The sequence below is a fragment of the Lytechinus variegatus genome, chromosome 2, assembly GCF_018143015.1.
Source record: "Lytechinus variegatus isolate NC3 chromosome 2, Lvar_3.0, whole genome shotgun sequence".
NCBI lineage: Eukaryota > Metazoa > Echinodermata > Echinoidea > Temnopleuroida > Toxopneustidae > Lytechinus > Lytechinus variegatus.
In genome coordinates, this window is record NC_054741.1 from 65,572,763 (window position 1) to 65,588,575 (window position 15,813).

At 36.9% G+C, this 15,813-nt stretch overlaps 1 protein-coding gene across 3 annotated transcripts in view; it reads right to left on the reverse strand.

Moving 5' to 3' along the window:
• The window catches only part of LOC121408678 (titin-like), a 45,100-nt gene that overhangs the window by 15,836 nt on the left and 13,451 nt on the right, over positions 1 to 15,813 (reverse strand). For all 3 annotated transcript variants that reach the window (XM_041600223.1, XM_041600222.1, XM_041600224.1), the window contains exons 4-8: positions 7,208 to 7,921; positions 6,647 to 6,733; positions 3,316 to 3,469; positions 1,582 to 1,769; positions 506 to 745 (exon numbers count right to left, since the gene is read on the reverse strand). In XM_041600223.1, the coding sequence (XP_041456157.1) occupies positions 506 to 745; positions 1,582 to 1,769; positions 3,316 to 3,469; positions 6,647 to 6,733; positions 7,208 to 7,921 (1,383 nt within the window). The remainder of the gene's footprint in view (positions 1 to 505; positions 746 to 1,581; positions 1,770 to 3,315; positions 3,470 to 6,646; positions 6,734 to 7,207; positions 7,922 to 15,813) is intronic.

The following is a 15,813-nucleotide window of genomic DNA, read 5'->3' on the forward strand; positions in this document are numbered from 1 at the left end:
ACTTTGAGGCTCTCGTTCTGACTTATTGTAAGATGTACAACCATATAATAAAGGGCACACACATCATTTTCAATTCTATACTTTCTTCAAAACCTCAAGTGAATGCTTCTTAAAGAGAAATGCCAGTAGCTGCAGTAAACACTGATTTCATGAGAAAGTCTGTAAAGCCAGGCTTAATTGTCAATATATCATCGCGGATCTAGATCTGGTAAAGTTACATAAACTGAACTTTGTAAAATCTTGAAATCAACGCTGAAAAATGTTCACACTGAAGATCACCAACACAGATAGGCACACGTGGGACAGTGTTTTATCATTGCTTGAATAAAACAAGTGACCGAATCCACGCTTATTTTTCTTATTTCTCAGCAATTACACAATTTCTTCCAGAATCCTTTGGTACATATTTTTTATTCATACAAACAGACACTTGAGTGGTCATTATATTAGATTCTGTAAAAAGTCATTTTGAGATCGTTACCAAACTGGAATTTATCTTTAATACCTGAGCAGGTTCTTTTGTGGGCATGGCCTGTGATACTGGGCGTGGCTTAGCCAGTGGTTTAGGTTTACTGAGGAGGGGTTTAGAGGCTGCAGGGGGAGGAGCCTTTGATGCAGCAGGGGGAGGTGTTTTTTTCAGAGATGATAGAGGTGTTGTTCTCGTTGGTTCTGACTTGGAGGCAGTCACTTTGGATTCTTCTATAGACTTCTGGAAGGTCTTGTTTGGTGTACTGGTTGGTGTTTTCTAGAATTTACCACACAATAGACAAAAAGAGAATTTGACTGGATATCAAGAACACATGCAATTTATACTTTTATAATCAATCACAATTTGACCTAGGTCAGATATCCTTTCATCTCAGATAAGACCATCAATATCCGTAAGCTGGATGGAGCTTGTTGTGCACTTCCGCATACATGAACTTGAAGCAAAAGAAAAGTACAAGCACATAATTAACAGTATATGGGCCATACCAATACGTAAAGTAATCTACGTACACACACGCAACAGGAAATTTGTGTGCGCTTGACCATTTGGAGTACTTTTTGGCCTCAAGAGAGCGTATGGTAGCTCTATCCACCTATTGATATCAATGGATTAGACAGGTGAAATTTGATTCTTTTATTTCTATTTGAACTACATAAAACTTGATTAAGTGGCAAGGGATGGATGCATTTTCTGTCGTACAATATTTTGTGGAATAATGATTCTTCTATAAATAAGTGGAATTTTGCAAGAAGTTGGCAGTTTTGTTACATACAACTGCTTAAAAAAAGCTATTTGTCACCTAAAGACCTTGATGTACAAGGGGGTCTTCTGGCCTTTACGTTGTACAAGAATCTACCCACAGACCACTTGAAGCCTATAGCTATTGTCTTGCTGTATTATATACCGGGTATATACTCCATTGCATATTTCTTTCATGTATGTTTACTGCTATATCTCAACCTGGTCCAATGGTGAATAACTTCATTTTTTTAGTTATCATTACCAGATAGACATCAGTAGTTTGAAGGCCAGATGTGAATTCCCATATGCTACATGTACCTCTTTCCCCTGACCAATCAAAATTGGCTTACTTTAAGCTTGGCACCCCCGAGAACTGATCCAAGACCTGGAAGCACCATGGGACCTAGTCCTATCCCTCCTGGAGGTTTCTTCACACCGGGTCTACTGGCCGGTTGAGGAGCAGGTGCCTTGACCGGGGTCTTTACCTCTACCTTTTCTTCCTCCTCTTCATCTATACTTAATCTATGCGGTCTAGGTTCTGTCAAACGCAAGTAGAATATGAAAGAGAAGAGTTAATTTGCAATGTCAAAGACATCACACTTGAGCAAAGGTATTTATTTTATTTCTTTTGCTGCATTTGCAATTAATATACAAAACTTGACATAGAATGTGACATGTGTGATACAAAAGGTATACATTTTGATGATGATGATGATATAGTGAAACAGATATTGAATCAATTTTTAAAAATAATATATGTACGTCCGACCCCCTATATGTGGGACCTTCATGAAATTTTCTGTGTCTGATTTCTTTTTCTTTTGACAGTCTATATGTACTCAAAGGACCATGACTTGGTCAGTTTATGAAGTGAAGTAAAGCTTGAGAAAAATGGAGGTCAGATGTATAAAAAGGTTGATCATTTCATGGAATTGCCCAAACATTACCAAAGAGTAAAAACACATTAATAAAATTAACAAGAGGAGCGCCTCTGACAGTTTATATTCTCGCTCTGCTTTGCAGGCGAGACAAAAATGAATTTCATTTGGGATGAAATTCAGAAAATATTTCTACAGGATGCAACATAATGACATCCGTCTCTAGTTGGTATAAATAGATTTTACAGATTCAACCCTTCTTTAAGGTACATTCTGTACACTCAGTCTCTAAAAATGAAAAAAAATTCTTTCATAATGTTTGTCTTGATTAAAATTAAAAGATAACAAATCACTGTAAATAGGGGGCAGAGCTGAGGGGGAATTGCGGAAGACCACCAGACTTCAAATGGTGAAAACTTAAGAAAAGAAAAGGGAAAAGAAGAAACAAGGATATAAAAAAGTGGTCTGGGAAATGCAACTCTATAAAAGCCCTATAATTCAATTGAGGAAAAACAAATGATTAAACCTATGATTCCAGCTGTCTAGCCCTCCCATCAAAATACCTAGCACTGCCCCTGACTTTGAACATTACGTCAAACCCCCGTTTGGAGAAAGACCGCAGTTCAGACTGCAAACTGCGGTATTAGACCCCAAATCGTGTTTGAGATCATGGGGCCGTTTCATAAAGCTGTTCGTAAGTTAAGAGCGACTTTAAAAACGACTGGTGATCATCGCCAATGGTGTGTACCATTTACCGCAAGACAGGATTACCAGTCGCTCTTAACTTACGAACAGCTTTATGAAACACCCGCCTGATCAACCCCGCTTGGCCAGGTAATCCCCGCTGTCTCCACAGGCCAGATTATGAGCATTGGGCCAGGGACGAAATGATAAACAACAGCTGTGCTATTACGTAAGACTTCTCTACCTGCAGTAGGACCTTCAATGTTAGTCCATTTTCAATTTCGAACAAAGAAAATCGACCTCGAAATAAGGAAAGTAAGTGAATAAAAAATGGAGGCATGCTTTGCCGGGGACCGCGCTCGGGCTATTACATGTATGTTATCTTCGGACCGAGGTCAAGAAACAGGTGTTTTGATACTTACTTGGGGCAGTAATTGATTGAGAAAAACCATGGAGTAGGTCCATGGAAAAACTGGGGTATAGTGTTCTCAAACAGAGGTTTTCGTCATGATAAAGACCCACCTGTTGAATCAACGAACATCCATTTAGATCCGTCTTCATCCCCTCCTGAAGAACGTTTTGTCTTAGGCCTTCTCTGGGCCAGGGGACCAACTCTACTCAGTCTAGCCCGAGACTTCTGGGCCTCGATGTCCAGTGTATCTTTGGGATCTACCCCCTGGAATAAAAGGAAAATATGGTGAAGTGGTTATATTGATCACAAAACATGATTAACTACACATACATGAAGCTTTCTCATAGCAGGGCTGATCAACAAGGAGCATAATCATGATTGGGACTGAAATACAACACAAGAGAGTGTCCCTGTTGCATGTACAGCATTTAGTCCATGGTAACTTGAAAATACCATAGTAGCGATGCTCATCAGCTAATCAACACAAAAGATTCCATGGAAGTTAGCCTTGGATGATAAAGTTACCATGATATGCAACAGGCCCCATCTGTAAAAACTTCCATGCCTACAAATTGAGCATTTATCCGTTGATTACAACCTGGAACGACAACACTGAAAACAATGTTACATTATGTAGGTTTATCATGACTCATCATTTCCTTGATATAATTATTTTTCACCTCTTGAATTGATGAACATACAGTGTACATGATCGCACAAATTTAGGAGGATCAAGAAAGCATACATACATGTACATGTAGCGGGTATACAAATACCACCACAAAATTTAACTATTTCTTGAGATGTTAAAGCCTTGATTTACAAGTACATGTAGCATCTCTCTCGGATCCAGCTCCTCAAACAAACAAAAACTAATAGCCAACTACATGTATAGAGTACCAAAGTGATGAAATCACAAAAAAACTTTTTTGCATTCCAGCATTTTTTAGACCATTTTCTGGTAGAGCATGATGAAAAACACAAACTTACAAAATTTGGTGAGAATCGGTCCATGGGGGCCTGAGATATGACCTCATTAGCCCCATTGAAGTCAATGTATTATTGGCCTAGAACTTTTAGAATCAGGCCAATAATACAATTGACTTCAATGGGGCTAATTATGTATTCATGAGGTCATATCTTGGGGCCCCAGGGACAGATTCCAACTATATTTGGGTTGTGGGGGTCCTTCATCATGCTCTACCAAATATGGTATAAAAAATGGTGAAATGCAAAAAGTTAAAATGGATGACATCACACTTCAGTACTCTATAATGATGTGTAAATTACTTGTAACTGTTTTCTGAGACTGATTATAATTGATACATGTATGACATTTTAATGTACTATGATATTGTCTCAAAATCTAGGGCTTACTAAAATGGGTTTTAAAAAATCATCAAATATAGGCTACTCCAAGAGAATAATAAAAGAAGAGCCATCAAATTAATGATTGGCCTTAGTGCCCTTTTGTAGCCTTGGATATTTTTTGTGCTTTTAAGAAAATTGTCCCCATTTGTGCATTCATAGAAATGCATTCTAAAGAATTTTTCTTGTGCCAAAAATAAATATAACTAATTCCTGCAAAAGGAACAGATAATAAAAAAGGAGCGTGGTGTGATCATTAATTTGAAAACAAGCACAAAAGATCAGCAACTGAATCGATAGTGCAGCTTGAAAAGAGACAGCCAACCCAATATTTTGTTTCTATCCCCCGACGCCCACATGATCACTTTGACAACACTATAATTGGAAATCCTATCTACTGTAAAGAGGTTTTTATCCTGCTGTTGGCACAGTAGGGTTGGTTGAAATACAGAACTGAAGAGTAAACAGCTGCATAACTTATATTACCTGATGCTACATGTCAAAGTAGAACACACACAGTTGGTTGTATACATGGTCATTGTTGATAATGTCACTTTGGTATATGTACTTTAGGCATACAGGTACATGTAGAACTTTAGAAACATTACCTCCCCCCCTCCCTCCTCCCCTTTAAATTCTACATGCAGATTATTATATAAAGCAATAGTTTTTACTTTGAGTTTTATAGACCCTTATGGAACAAAAACAACTAGGAGACACTAACATAATTGAACAAATCAGTCAATTATCAAAGAAACTAAAACAGAATACTTCATATACTACATTATTAGACAACAAATCAAAAGAAAAATGTAATTTACAACTGCAGAATAGAATATTGTATACCACCCCCCACAAAAAAAAAAAAAACCCACATGTGCATCATTTCAAATTGACATTGTACTGGTTTGGTCTGTAAAGGAGACGTAATACTTCACTTTAGTTTGGTTCAATTTGGTTTCATAGTATTTCCTGAATACCGTTTGTGAATGCCATGGAACCAGGGATATGAATCACACCATTCTAAATCTCTCTTTAATCTGTGACTAATCCCCCTTTTTCGAAAAAAAAGTCTTCACTCTAAAAATAGGATTGATGTTACTATCCCACTAACAACCAGTTGCTATGTTGCATTAGTGTTTACAATGGCTACCTGTAAAGTGTAGGTGACACTGCAGTGGTAATTGTTTATAGAATGTTTTAAAGGTCAAGTCCACCCCACAAAAATGGTGATTTTAATAGATAGACAAAAATCAAACTAGCAAAATGCTGAAAATTTCATCAAAATCGGATGTAAAATAAGAAAGTTATGACATTTCAAAGTTTTGCTTATTTTTCACAAAACAGTGATATGTACAACTCAAATGAGACAGTCCATGATGTCCATCACTCACTATTTCTTTTGTTTTTTATTGTTTGAATTAGACAATATTTCATTTCTTATAGATTTGACAATAAGGACCAACTTGACTGAATCATAATATTAAACAATGCTCATTCCACATGTTCAGGGAGGAATTAATTGTTGTTTCACTTGACAAGGAGGAGAAAAATAGGATATTCCCTATTCTATATAATAAAATACAAAAGAAATAGTAAGTGGATGACGTCATCAGTCTCCTCATTTGCATACCGGCAGGATGTGCATATAACTGTTTTGTGAAATTAAGCAAAATTTTTAAATTTCATAACTTTCTTACTTTACATCCGATTTTGATGAAATTTTCTGTGTCACGTTTTTTGAATTTTTCTCTTTTTATTCGAATCAACTTTTTGTTGGGGTGGACTTGTCCTTTAAAGTGTGCCATATCCTACATGACATCGGATCATAATTCCCTGATCAGATTATTGAAAAAATGCAAATGTGCTCCAAATGAACAAGGGCAATGCACGTCTCATTCCCTACATAATTTCTTGAAATTATTTGCCTTATTTCATATGAAAAGTTCTAAATTCTCAAATTATCATAGCATGAGCACATTGTGAAGTGATGAAGTTAGAAAAGAGAAAAATTTGAATCAGATGGACAAAAAAGGTTTATTGCCCAAAAAAGAAACAAGTCGTGAATCTTACCAGTTCTGCTAGGAATGTTTCAAAATCGGGAACACTTTCCTTCTTCTTTTCTTGTGGTGTTTTCTCTGCTTTACCTGCTTCATTGTTCTAAAATAAGTAAAATTACACAAAACAAGAAATATAAATATCATCACTAAACTCTACATTAAAAATATTCACCATGTTCTCACATAAAACAAAATACAAAATCAATCTACAGACATTAAACAAGATTATTATTATTTTTTCTTTTGGGTTAGCTTTTTATTGTGCATCCTATCATGCAATTTGTGCTCAATTTGTGGGGTGCTGTGTACATTTCAACAAATCATTAACTGTAACAATGCAAAAAAGTTAACTGAAAGTTTAGACCCCCAAATCAATGCCAGATATGTACCATTCATACTTGCAGCGGTTTATTGGCAGATTTGCATGGAGGAAAATATTAAACTTTCTGTTTTATTACAATGGTCAGTGCTGCAGCACAAATTCAGACAAAATCCAATACTTACAATGAAAAATGCTTCTATACTTGATAAATATGCATTTTGCATACATCTGATTTAACTGCATGTGGCATACCTCTGATTGCGTTGTTTTTCCATCTGTAACTGTGGCGCCTTCTGTATCCATGGTGCTATCAGTGTTATCAGGGGTTTCTTCACTAGAGTCTACTGTTATTTGCACAGGGCATGTTCTTGACTCAACATCATTGTCTTTGGTATCTACACTGGAATCATTTTCGTCCTTATCTTCTGTCTTGTCATCTAGCTTCTCTTCTTCTTCCTCCTTCTCCTCCTCCTCCTCCTCATCATCATCATCCTCCTCATCCTTTTCCTCCTCTATGTGTATATCATCTTCCTGTTTAACCAATTGTTCTTTATCAACATCATCGTCTATCCTAGGGATCAATGCCTCATCTCCATCATCATCCTTCTTTGCATCTCCGTCACCATGGTGATCTGCAGACACATCTTCTTTCGTTCTCTCCCTCTCAAACTCCTCTGTTAAATCTTCAGCTTCCTCATCATCGATGCCGCCATCGTCATCTGATGAAGTGGGGTCATCCACTTCTTGATCTGTTGTGTCAAGTGTTTCATTGTCATCAGATTTAGTGGTGTCCTTGTTCTGTAAGTCCGTAACCAAGATCTCGCCGCTCAAAGGGTCAGCCATGACGGGAGAGATGTCGTCATCCAGGGGCCAAGGGTTGTACGCTGGAGTGGTTGGCGGGTCTAGATTGTCATCGGGGTAATCGTCAAGAAGCCGTGTATCGCGGATCTTGGTTATAAACTCATCCTGCAAAGGTAATTGGTGCAATGGATGAGTGATGCGTGAAGCCAAACGTGAAAAAGCATGTCATTATAAAATCTTTTAAAACAAAACAAAAAATAAACAAACAGAACAAAAGTCAAAGTGAATATCCTATTCAACAGAAAAAAAAATGTGTTAATGTAGAACATACAGTTGCAATATTCATATTTCTTTGCCCATCTTTGAAGTTCTTTCTTTAAAGGAAAAGTTTAACAACAAAAATCTTGATGCTATATATGGAGGCTCTTGATTTATTTTCATGAAAAATAATCATCAATCTACAAATAATACAAACATCTTTCTTAATGGTACTCAAATGTAAAAAAAAACGATTATAAACAAAATGGCAAGTTTACAGTGAGCATAATACATTTAGTGTGATAAACATAACACATCAGCAGTGCAAATGCAATGGTGATTCAGTCCTAAGCAACTGAATCAGCAAACATTCATAATTTGCCAGTGCATGGAGGCCAAGGATTGATTGAACAAAGGGCATGCAAACTCATTTTCTTTTCTTCCTGATTTTCCATGCAAGACTAATTGGTCTCTGAAAGCTACTTCTGTTCCATACAATGGACCTGCCCCTCAAAATGACGCACACAGTAAGAGAGGTTTTAAAGGTGACATTCTAATTTAGTTGGTTCTGTGTTTTTTGTCAATCAATGGTTAATTTAGCAAATAAGTATTCAATCAAGTAATAATCAGTTAAAACCAGGTAACTGTCATCCATCATAGACTTACCATTATACAGGCATGAATCTTTGATAAAAACATATCGAATGATAATTCTGAAGATTAATAAGTATTAAGAATCGTACTTTAACTGTTCAAAAACGCACAATTTGTTGATTAAGATTGCAGGTAAGGAACAAGATTTAATAATCGTCAATATTTCCCTTCAGTACTTCTGAAGAGGAAACGGTGTTCTGGAAAGGAATGATCCAAACTTCTACTGAGCAAACAAGCAAGCTGTATAGATGTACTGCATATCTTTAACACAAGAAAAATGGCTCCTGAAAGCCTCCTACACTTCTACAGTAACAGGAAAGCTCTGGTTTTGAATAAAGTCACTGAAAGACTAGCTCATTTCAAATGAAACATTTGTCCCAGATGATTCCTCTGGCAGACAGATGGATCAAAGAAAGACAACGTCGTCGGTAGGATGACTAGAAAGGCCTGCAGATCCTCAGAATGTAGTGTGCTTACTACCACTTTAATCAATGTGCTTGTATCAATACCAAAACTAACTTCATGGGAAGAAATCATATCATCAAAATGCTTAGGTTTTGAGAGAGCTGGAATGATGGTTGCATGAAAAATTGAATCCAGCTCGAGACAAAATGTGGAGACAGATCACTGGTTTGCGCCATAAGATGGTAAATTAATCAAATCCAATCACTCAGTGATCGTCAGGAAATTATTGACAGAAGGTTTTATATGGATTACAAATCAAAGGAAATGAGAAGGGCCCTTTTACGAGATATGCTTTCGTTTCCAGACAACTTTCAAAACTGAATGTCATGACGGGAGGATAATAGAATATTTTTTAATTACTCATGGTAATGCTTGTTTTTGTTTGATAGGGGAAGTTTTAATAAAAGGCTGTACTGGCTTCAGAAATTTGACTGACAATACAACTTTGAATTAGGAAGTGAATAAAAAAATCTTTTTTTTGTTTTATTCAAAGATACAAGAATCAAGACTGAGAGGAAATACATACCCGCAATGGACTCAAATCAGGCTAAAAAATCCTTGGCTGGTTTGCTTGTCTACAGGAAAGTAGAGACTGCACTTTGCATCATACTACAAAGACTACAGTTGTACCATAAATTAAATTAGATTTTTGTAATCAGAATAAATTGGTATGCATGTATTTTGGGGGTGTATTAGACATAATATTTCAGAATTATATATATTTCAGGAGTTATTGTTGGTTGTAAAATGCATTCAAAACCGATGCAAGCTCATGTAATCAGGCCAAACTGACTATCTTATTAACATCATAATTTGTGGTCACCATTAAGTCTGCAATTAATAAAACATTATCTTCTTAATTTTTATTTAATACTGTGTCATTAATTTGATAATGACAAAGCACCAATTTATATGTTTGATTTCATCCCCTTCACTCCCAATAGTAAGCATTGGTAACATTCAACAGGACTACAAACATGATCAGTAATTTCATTAAATATGGATTTATAATACAGCAAGCTGGAAATTCATTTTCACACCCCAGCAAGGTTCCATAACAAAAGATCTATTTTTGTATCTGGGCCACAGTAGGTGCTTTCACATCAGTCTGATCACAAGAATTCTGTGAAAGCAAAGTACTTGGTAAAACACCAAAAGAAAATTCATGGAAATCAATGTTGTTGTTTTTTTTTAATATAAGATATTTGCAGTTATTTCTCCAAGGTCATAGGGATATTTGAAATTTGTTTATAACATGAGGCCAGAAGGATGTGCAGTAAATAAACATTGTATGAGGAAAAAAATTATCAATTCAGGGGGGGGGGCTACTTAGCATAAATGTATGATAAATTTGCTGCGGTCGAGACCCCCATTTTCTGCTTAATGTCCATTCCACAGCTTAAAGGAGAATGAAACCATTGGAACAAGATAGCTTGTGTGAAAACAGAAAAATCAAAGAAACAGATCAACAAAAGTTTGAGAAAAATTGGACAAATAATGAGAAAGTTATGAGCATTTGAATATTGCGATCACTATTGCTATGGAGATAGCAAATTGGCAATGCGACAAAGATGTGTGATGTCACTGATGAACAACTCTCCCCATTACTTTAGTATATATTTCACTTGAATTGCCTCTTTTATCACATCTATCCATAGATCATGTGTTCTTTCTACATGAGGGCATGTAATACATATTTTTTAAGAATACATAATGGATAAAGAGTTTGTATCATCGTAAGAAAAAGCAAAAAGAGACATTTTGAGGGTATTTTATAGTCCACCAAAGGGAAAGTTGTTCATCAGTGACATCACACATCCTTGTCGCATTGCCAATGGGAGGATCTCCATAGCATTAGTGATTGCAATATTCAAATGCTCATAACTTTCTCATTATTTGTCCGATTTTTCTCAAACTTTCTTTATTCTTATTCTTTGATTTTTCTGTTTCTACACAAGCCTATTTGTTCCAAAGGTTTCATTCCCCTTTAATGTCCATTCCACAGCCATAGAAATTCAAAATTTTCCCTGTTCCAGGGACCCTCAGATTTGTGGTTTTAGTCATTCCAGTGCGTGCCCATCATGAACTGATCAGCTGGTCAGGGCAGTGAGCTTGATCGGCATGGAGTTATACAAGTGCTGGAGACCCCCATCTTTTATGTGGTCAGTTTCCCTTCATTGCATTTTTAGCAATTGTTGATTCAAGAGCCGTTCCAGAGACCACCAATTTTTTAATAAAGTCAAGACCAAGATTTAGTTCCAGATCCCCCTATTTTCGACTAAGGTGTTGCACATACATGTAATGTAGGTACAGTATCATGTTATAATTCGCGTAGCCCCCCCCCCCCCCCTTCCCGATCAATCTATTCAATGAGGGGTGGGGAAGCAAGTTTATTACTATTTTTTCCATTTTTCAATGAATGCTAAATGTTGCACCATGATACATCAGAATATCAATTTGCAATAAGATATCAGTTCATAAGAATTCATGAAAGTCATGAACAAATGAGATGGACAAATCAGGATTCTGATATGGAATAGGAATCCTGACTGCACATCAAAATTTGCAATCTGTATTTACCTTGCAAGCTAAAATTAATGTCACAAAAAAACAAAACAAACAAGAGATTCATAATAAATGTAATGAAATCGAATTGCCCTATATATTGCACAATTTGAATAGGAAATTCTTGAAATATTCAATGAACTTTAAAAATGTCTGTACATGTACATTTTGTATTTAAAAAATCAGAAAATCAACCTGAAAGTCGACGTGGGAAATTGATTAATTAATAGGCCTAACACAAATGTCATTGTTTGTACAGTATAGGCCTATCGCTAATCACCAATCTTAATAATAATAATAAGGTAACTTATAAAGTGCCAAATCCACTCTGTAGAGTGCTCAAGGCACATAAAGAGCTAAGAGTTAAATAAAAAATGTTTTTAGAAGATTTTTGAAAGTTTTGACAGAGGTACAATACTACATTTTTTTTATGTCTTTGGCAGGCTCATAAATGTAAACTTTAAGAATTTACTATGGCTCAGAAATACGAGTTGGAAAAATATATTGTACTTTAAAGGGTGTTTTTACACCGACTAATTTACAGGTATTTTTGTAAATGGGCAGGAGTGAATATGCCTTATGTAGTGCGCTTTACTGCAATCATGGACCCTGCAATCAAATGCAGATCAATCAATTACAGGAAGTATCCCTGTACAGCATTTGTCAACTCAAACGGTGAATATGTAGTTTCGTCACAATGACTTGAATGTTTAGGTTTTATTTATGGTCTACTTGTATTCTTGTTTGTTTAGTTGACTGGTTTTCAGCAATAAATTACTGTCATTTGCCAGTAATAACAATGAATATTCAATTTGGGACTTGATACAGAGAGTTGAAGATGGTGTTATGATACAGAGTAACATGTATCACAATCTTATACAAGACAGCCAAAAAGACAATATGATTTCAGAAATTCAGAGAGTGTTAAAACAAATATTGCAAATTTGGAGACTAAATCTGCATAAAACATTTGTACTGAAACAATAAAAGAGTGCATATTTTGAATACTCAACTGCAAGTCCGCAACACCCTCCTGACAATGAGATATCTCTCAGACTTTCTTTAAGTCCAAGGCATTTTGGTCCTGTTCCCTCCCATTAAAAAAAAAAAAAAAATGTTTTTTTAAGTCTTTTCAGATTGTCACTCAGTTATACCTCAGTCACATTTGCTCTACGGTGGCAGTACGCCAAGTCAAATACATTGTACAGCCACTTCATTCATTTCTATTCAAGGCTCAAGCCACCTATATGTAGCTGACCAGTACAAAAATGTTTAAACGGCCGTTTTTGACTCACCATATGGCCGCCGTAGAGCAAATGTAACTGAGGTATTTAATAGAGGAAATGATAGTTGTGAGTGCACAGCATTTTTATTCAAAAGCTATGTGGCTTTAAACTGCTGATTGATACACAAATGACCTTTGATATCTTTTGATCTAATTTAGCTATCTCAAAATATCAACAGAGAGGAGACATTGCTCGATTGATGGCCAAGAGTCCAAAACTGAACAGGGCATGAAGTGATATCATAGCAAACTGAATACCTGTTTATTCAATGTAGGTCTATTATACATTGATTTTACTCCTTATTCTATTCAAGCAAGGACCATGAAATCATGAGATAATCAGGTCACTGTCCATTATCTTCCTCTTTTCCTACACTATTACATACACCAGTAGGTACAGTATCACTGCTCTTCACTGGTCACTATGGAAGTGGACAGTCATTCCACAAAAATATAAACTTCCTTATTGTCACACGCAGCAATGACAAGTGAACTGAGAAGATCAGAGCCTTGATACAGCACTTTATATTGTAATATTCATTTAATGCATTTTATCTGTATCATACACAGAGCAATTGCTTGTTTCTTATCATGTTGTAATTGCCTTTAGAAAGTTCTGCACAAGTATTAAAAAATTGTTTCCCCCTTGATTGCAGAGTTTTCAGTCAGTGACATAGGAGGCTTTCCGCAACGTGGGTGTATGGCAAGCCCTCTCAACATTTATTCCGACCAAGGAATAGGAATGAATGTGAAAGGGCATGCCATACACCCACATCACTGAAAGCCCTGTACATTGTACATCGTTCAGCAAAAACTTACTATTTTGCACAGAAAGAGAAAGATTGAACCACTTCTTGGAGGCAACTTTGGACCTTCCTGTATATTTCAAAGTAGACTCCAAATAACAATATAAAAACAGAAATGTATATAGGCCTAACATACATGTACCAAGGATTTCACCTCCTTGCTTGTACAATGAGGGAAATATACCGGTACAACAATTTTCTTCATAAACATTCAAATGTACATGTACAGTAGATGTAAAAGTACACTGTTTTCTTTTAAAATATTGAAGACCTACATGTATTTGCACTATGATTCTGACAAGAAAGGAAATTAAATAGCCGTTTTACTTTTAAAAGAACACAAATTTAATCATACAAAGAAAAATCTTCATGCCATCATTGCTGAAATTCACAAAATTTGCTTTGAAAGTTCATTAGAGATCCTGGACTATACTCAATCCAGTGATTTTCTGTCTGCCTTTGTGCTGTCCGCCTTTGACAATAAGCATGAATGCTGCTCCCAGAATTCATACAAAGGCAGATGATTAGCATAGTAAGGAGTACATGGGTGGAACTTTTAAAGAGGAAATGAGTTGATCTTAGCTTTAACTAGGGTGATGTGGAGATCGTCCTGGAAGAATGACTAAACAGCTCATTACTCTCTCATCTCTAGGTCTGAAAGTCAATCTAATCTCCATTTATTAAAAAAAAAAAGGGGGAAGGGGTTATAGTCTTATAAAGGTGGTTTCAGACCGCCTCGAAGTTCGTCAGTTCCAGGTATTCTCTGATTTTACCCCGATCAGAAAATTCCAGGTATTTTGGTAATGTGAAAGCAAACTACGCGTAATTTCCCCGAAAGAAAATACCCGCTAAATAGTAGGTACTTGGCGAAATTACGAGAACTTTCGCGGGCATTTTTCCAAGGTCGCGGGTATTTTGGCAAAGTGAAAGCAATTTACGGGAACTTTTAGCCCAGCGTGTCGTTGGGCGCAGGCACCGTGGGTGGCTAGTGATTTTGAATCTCGCGCCTTGCCTGCTTATCAGACCATACTGCGCATGCTCGTGACTTCAGGAACTTATCCCGAAGGGTACATGTATGTTTCGGGGCGGTGTGAATGCAGGAATAATTAATGGGTATTTTTTAGCCTAAAAAGGGTTCTCGTAATTTAATCTGGGGATTCTTATGATCGAGGCGGTTTGAAACCACCTATAGAGAAACTTTCATTAGGCGGTGCTGCACCATCCCGAGTTTGCTCAATCTCGAGATTTTAGCCCGATCAGCCCTCTTCGCGATTAATCTCGAGATTCAAGAAACCCCGTCTCCACCATCGCACGAAGAGCGATTCTTGCTCGAGCGAGGCAACAAGCCCGATATTCCGAGCATGCGCACTTTCGATCTTGGAGTTTCAACGGCCCGCGCTTTTGAATAACTTCCCGCGATATGCAATCAAGTACATGTACTCTTTTCACTAGCACTTTCGCCGAATTCGACCGTTGTTATGCAACAATCCTCTCAGCTCAGCCGCGCTATAATTATAAGCGAGTGAAGTATTCTTCGTTTAATATGATGGCGGAGGAGGCAACGACAGGGGGGAAGAGAGAGAGGAGGAAAGAAATGCTATTTGCTCACATTTTGCGAAGGAATAAGACGACACTGCTGAGTGTCAGTATTGTTATTGACTATGACCATCGTCGATAATAAGCGCCTCCCCATCGGTCTGCATGGTCTCTCCCAAAATCCATTCACTGGGGGACTGGACACCATCGTTGCTGATTGGGGAATTGATGAACGCTATTCGCGATAAAGTTGACTTTCGCATGCGTTCGGTACAATCGCGATGTGTTTATGTTTTGACCAAGGCGGAAATGGAACGTGAATTGCATTATGGACTGAAGGTCATGAATAAATTAACCCGAGTCCAAACCCGAGTGCGTCTGCACCTACGAATTAGCGCGATAATTCGTAAATAGCGCGCTATTTTGCAAATAAACCCGAGTTGACTTGGGATTGCAATCTCGAGATTAATCCTACGAACTAGCGCGAT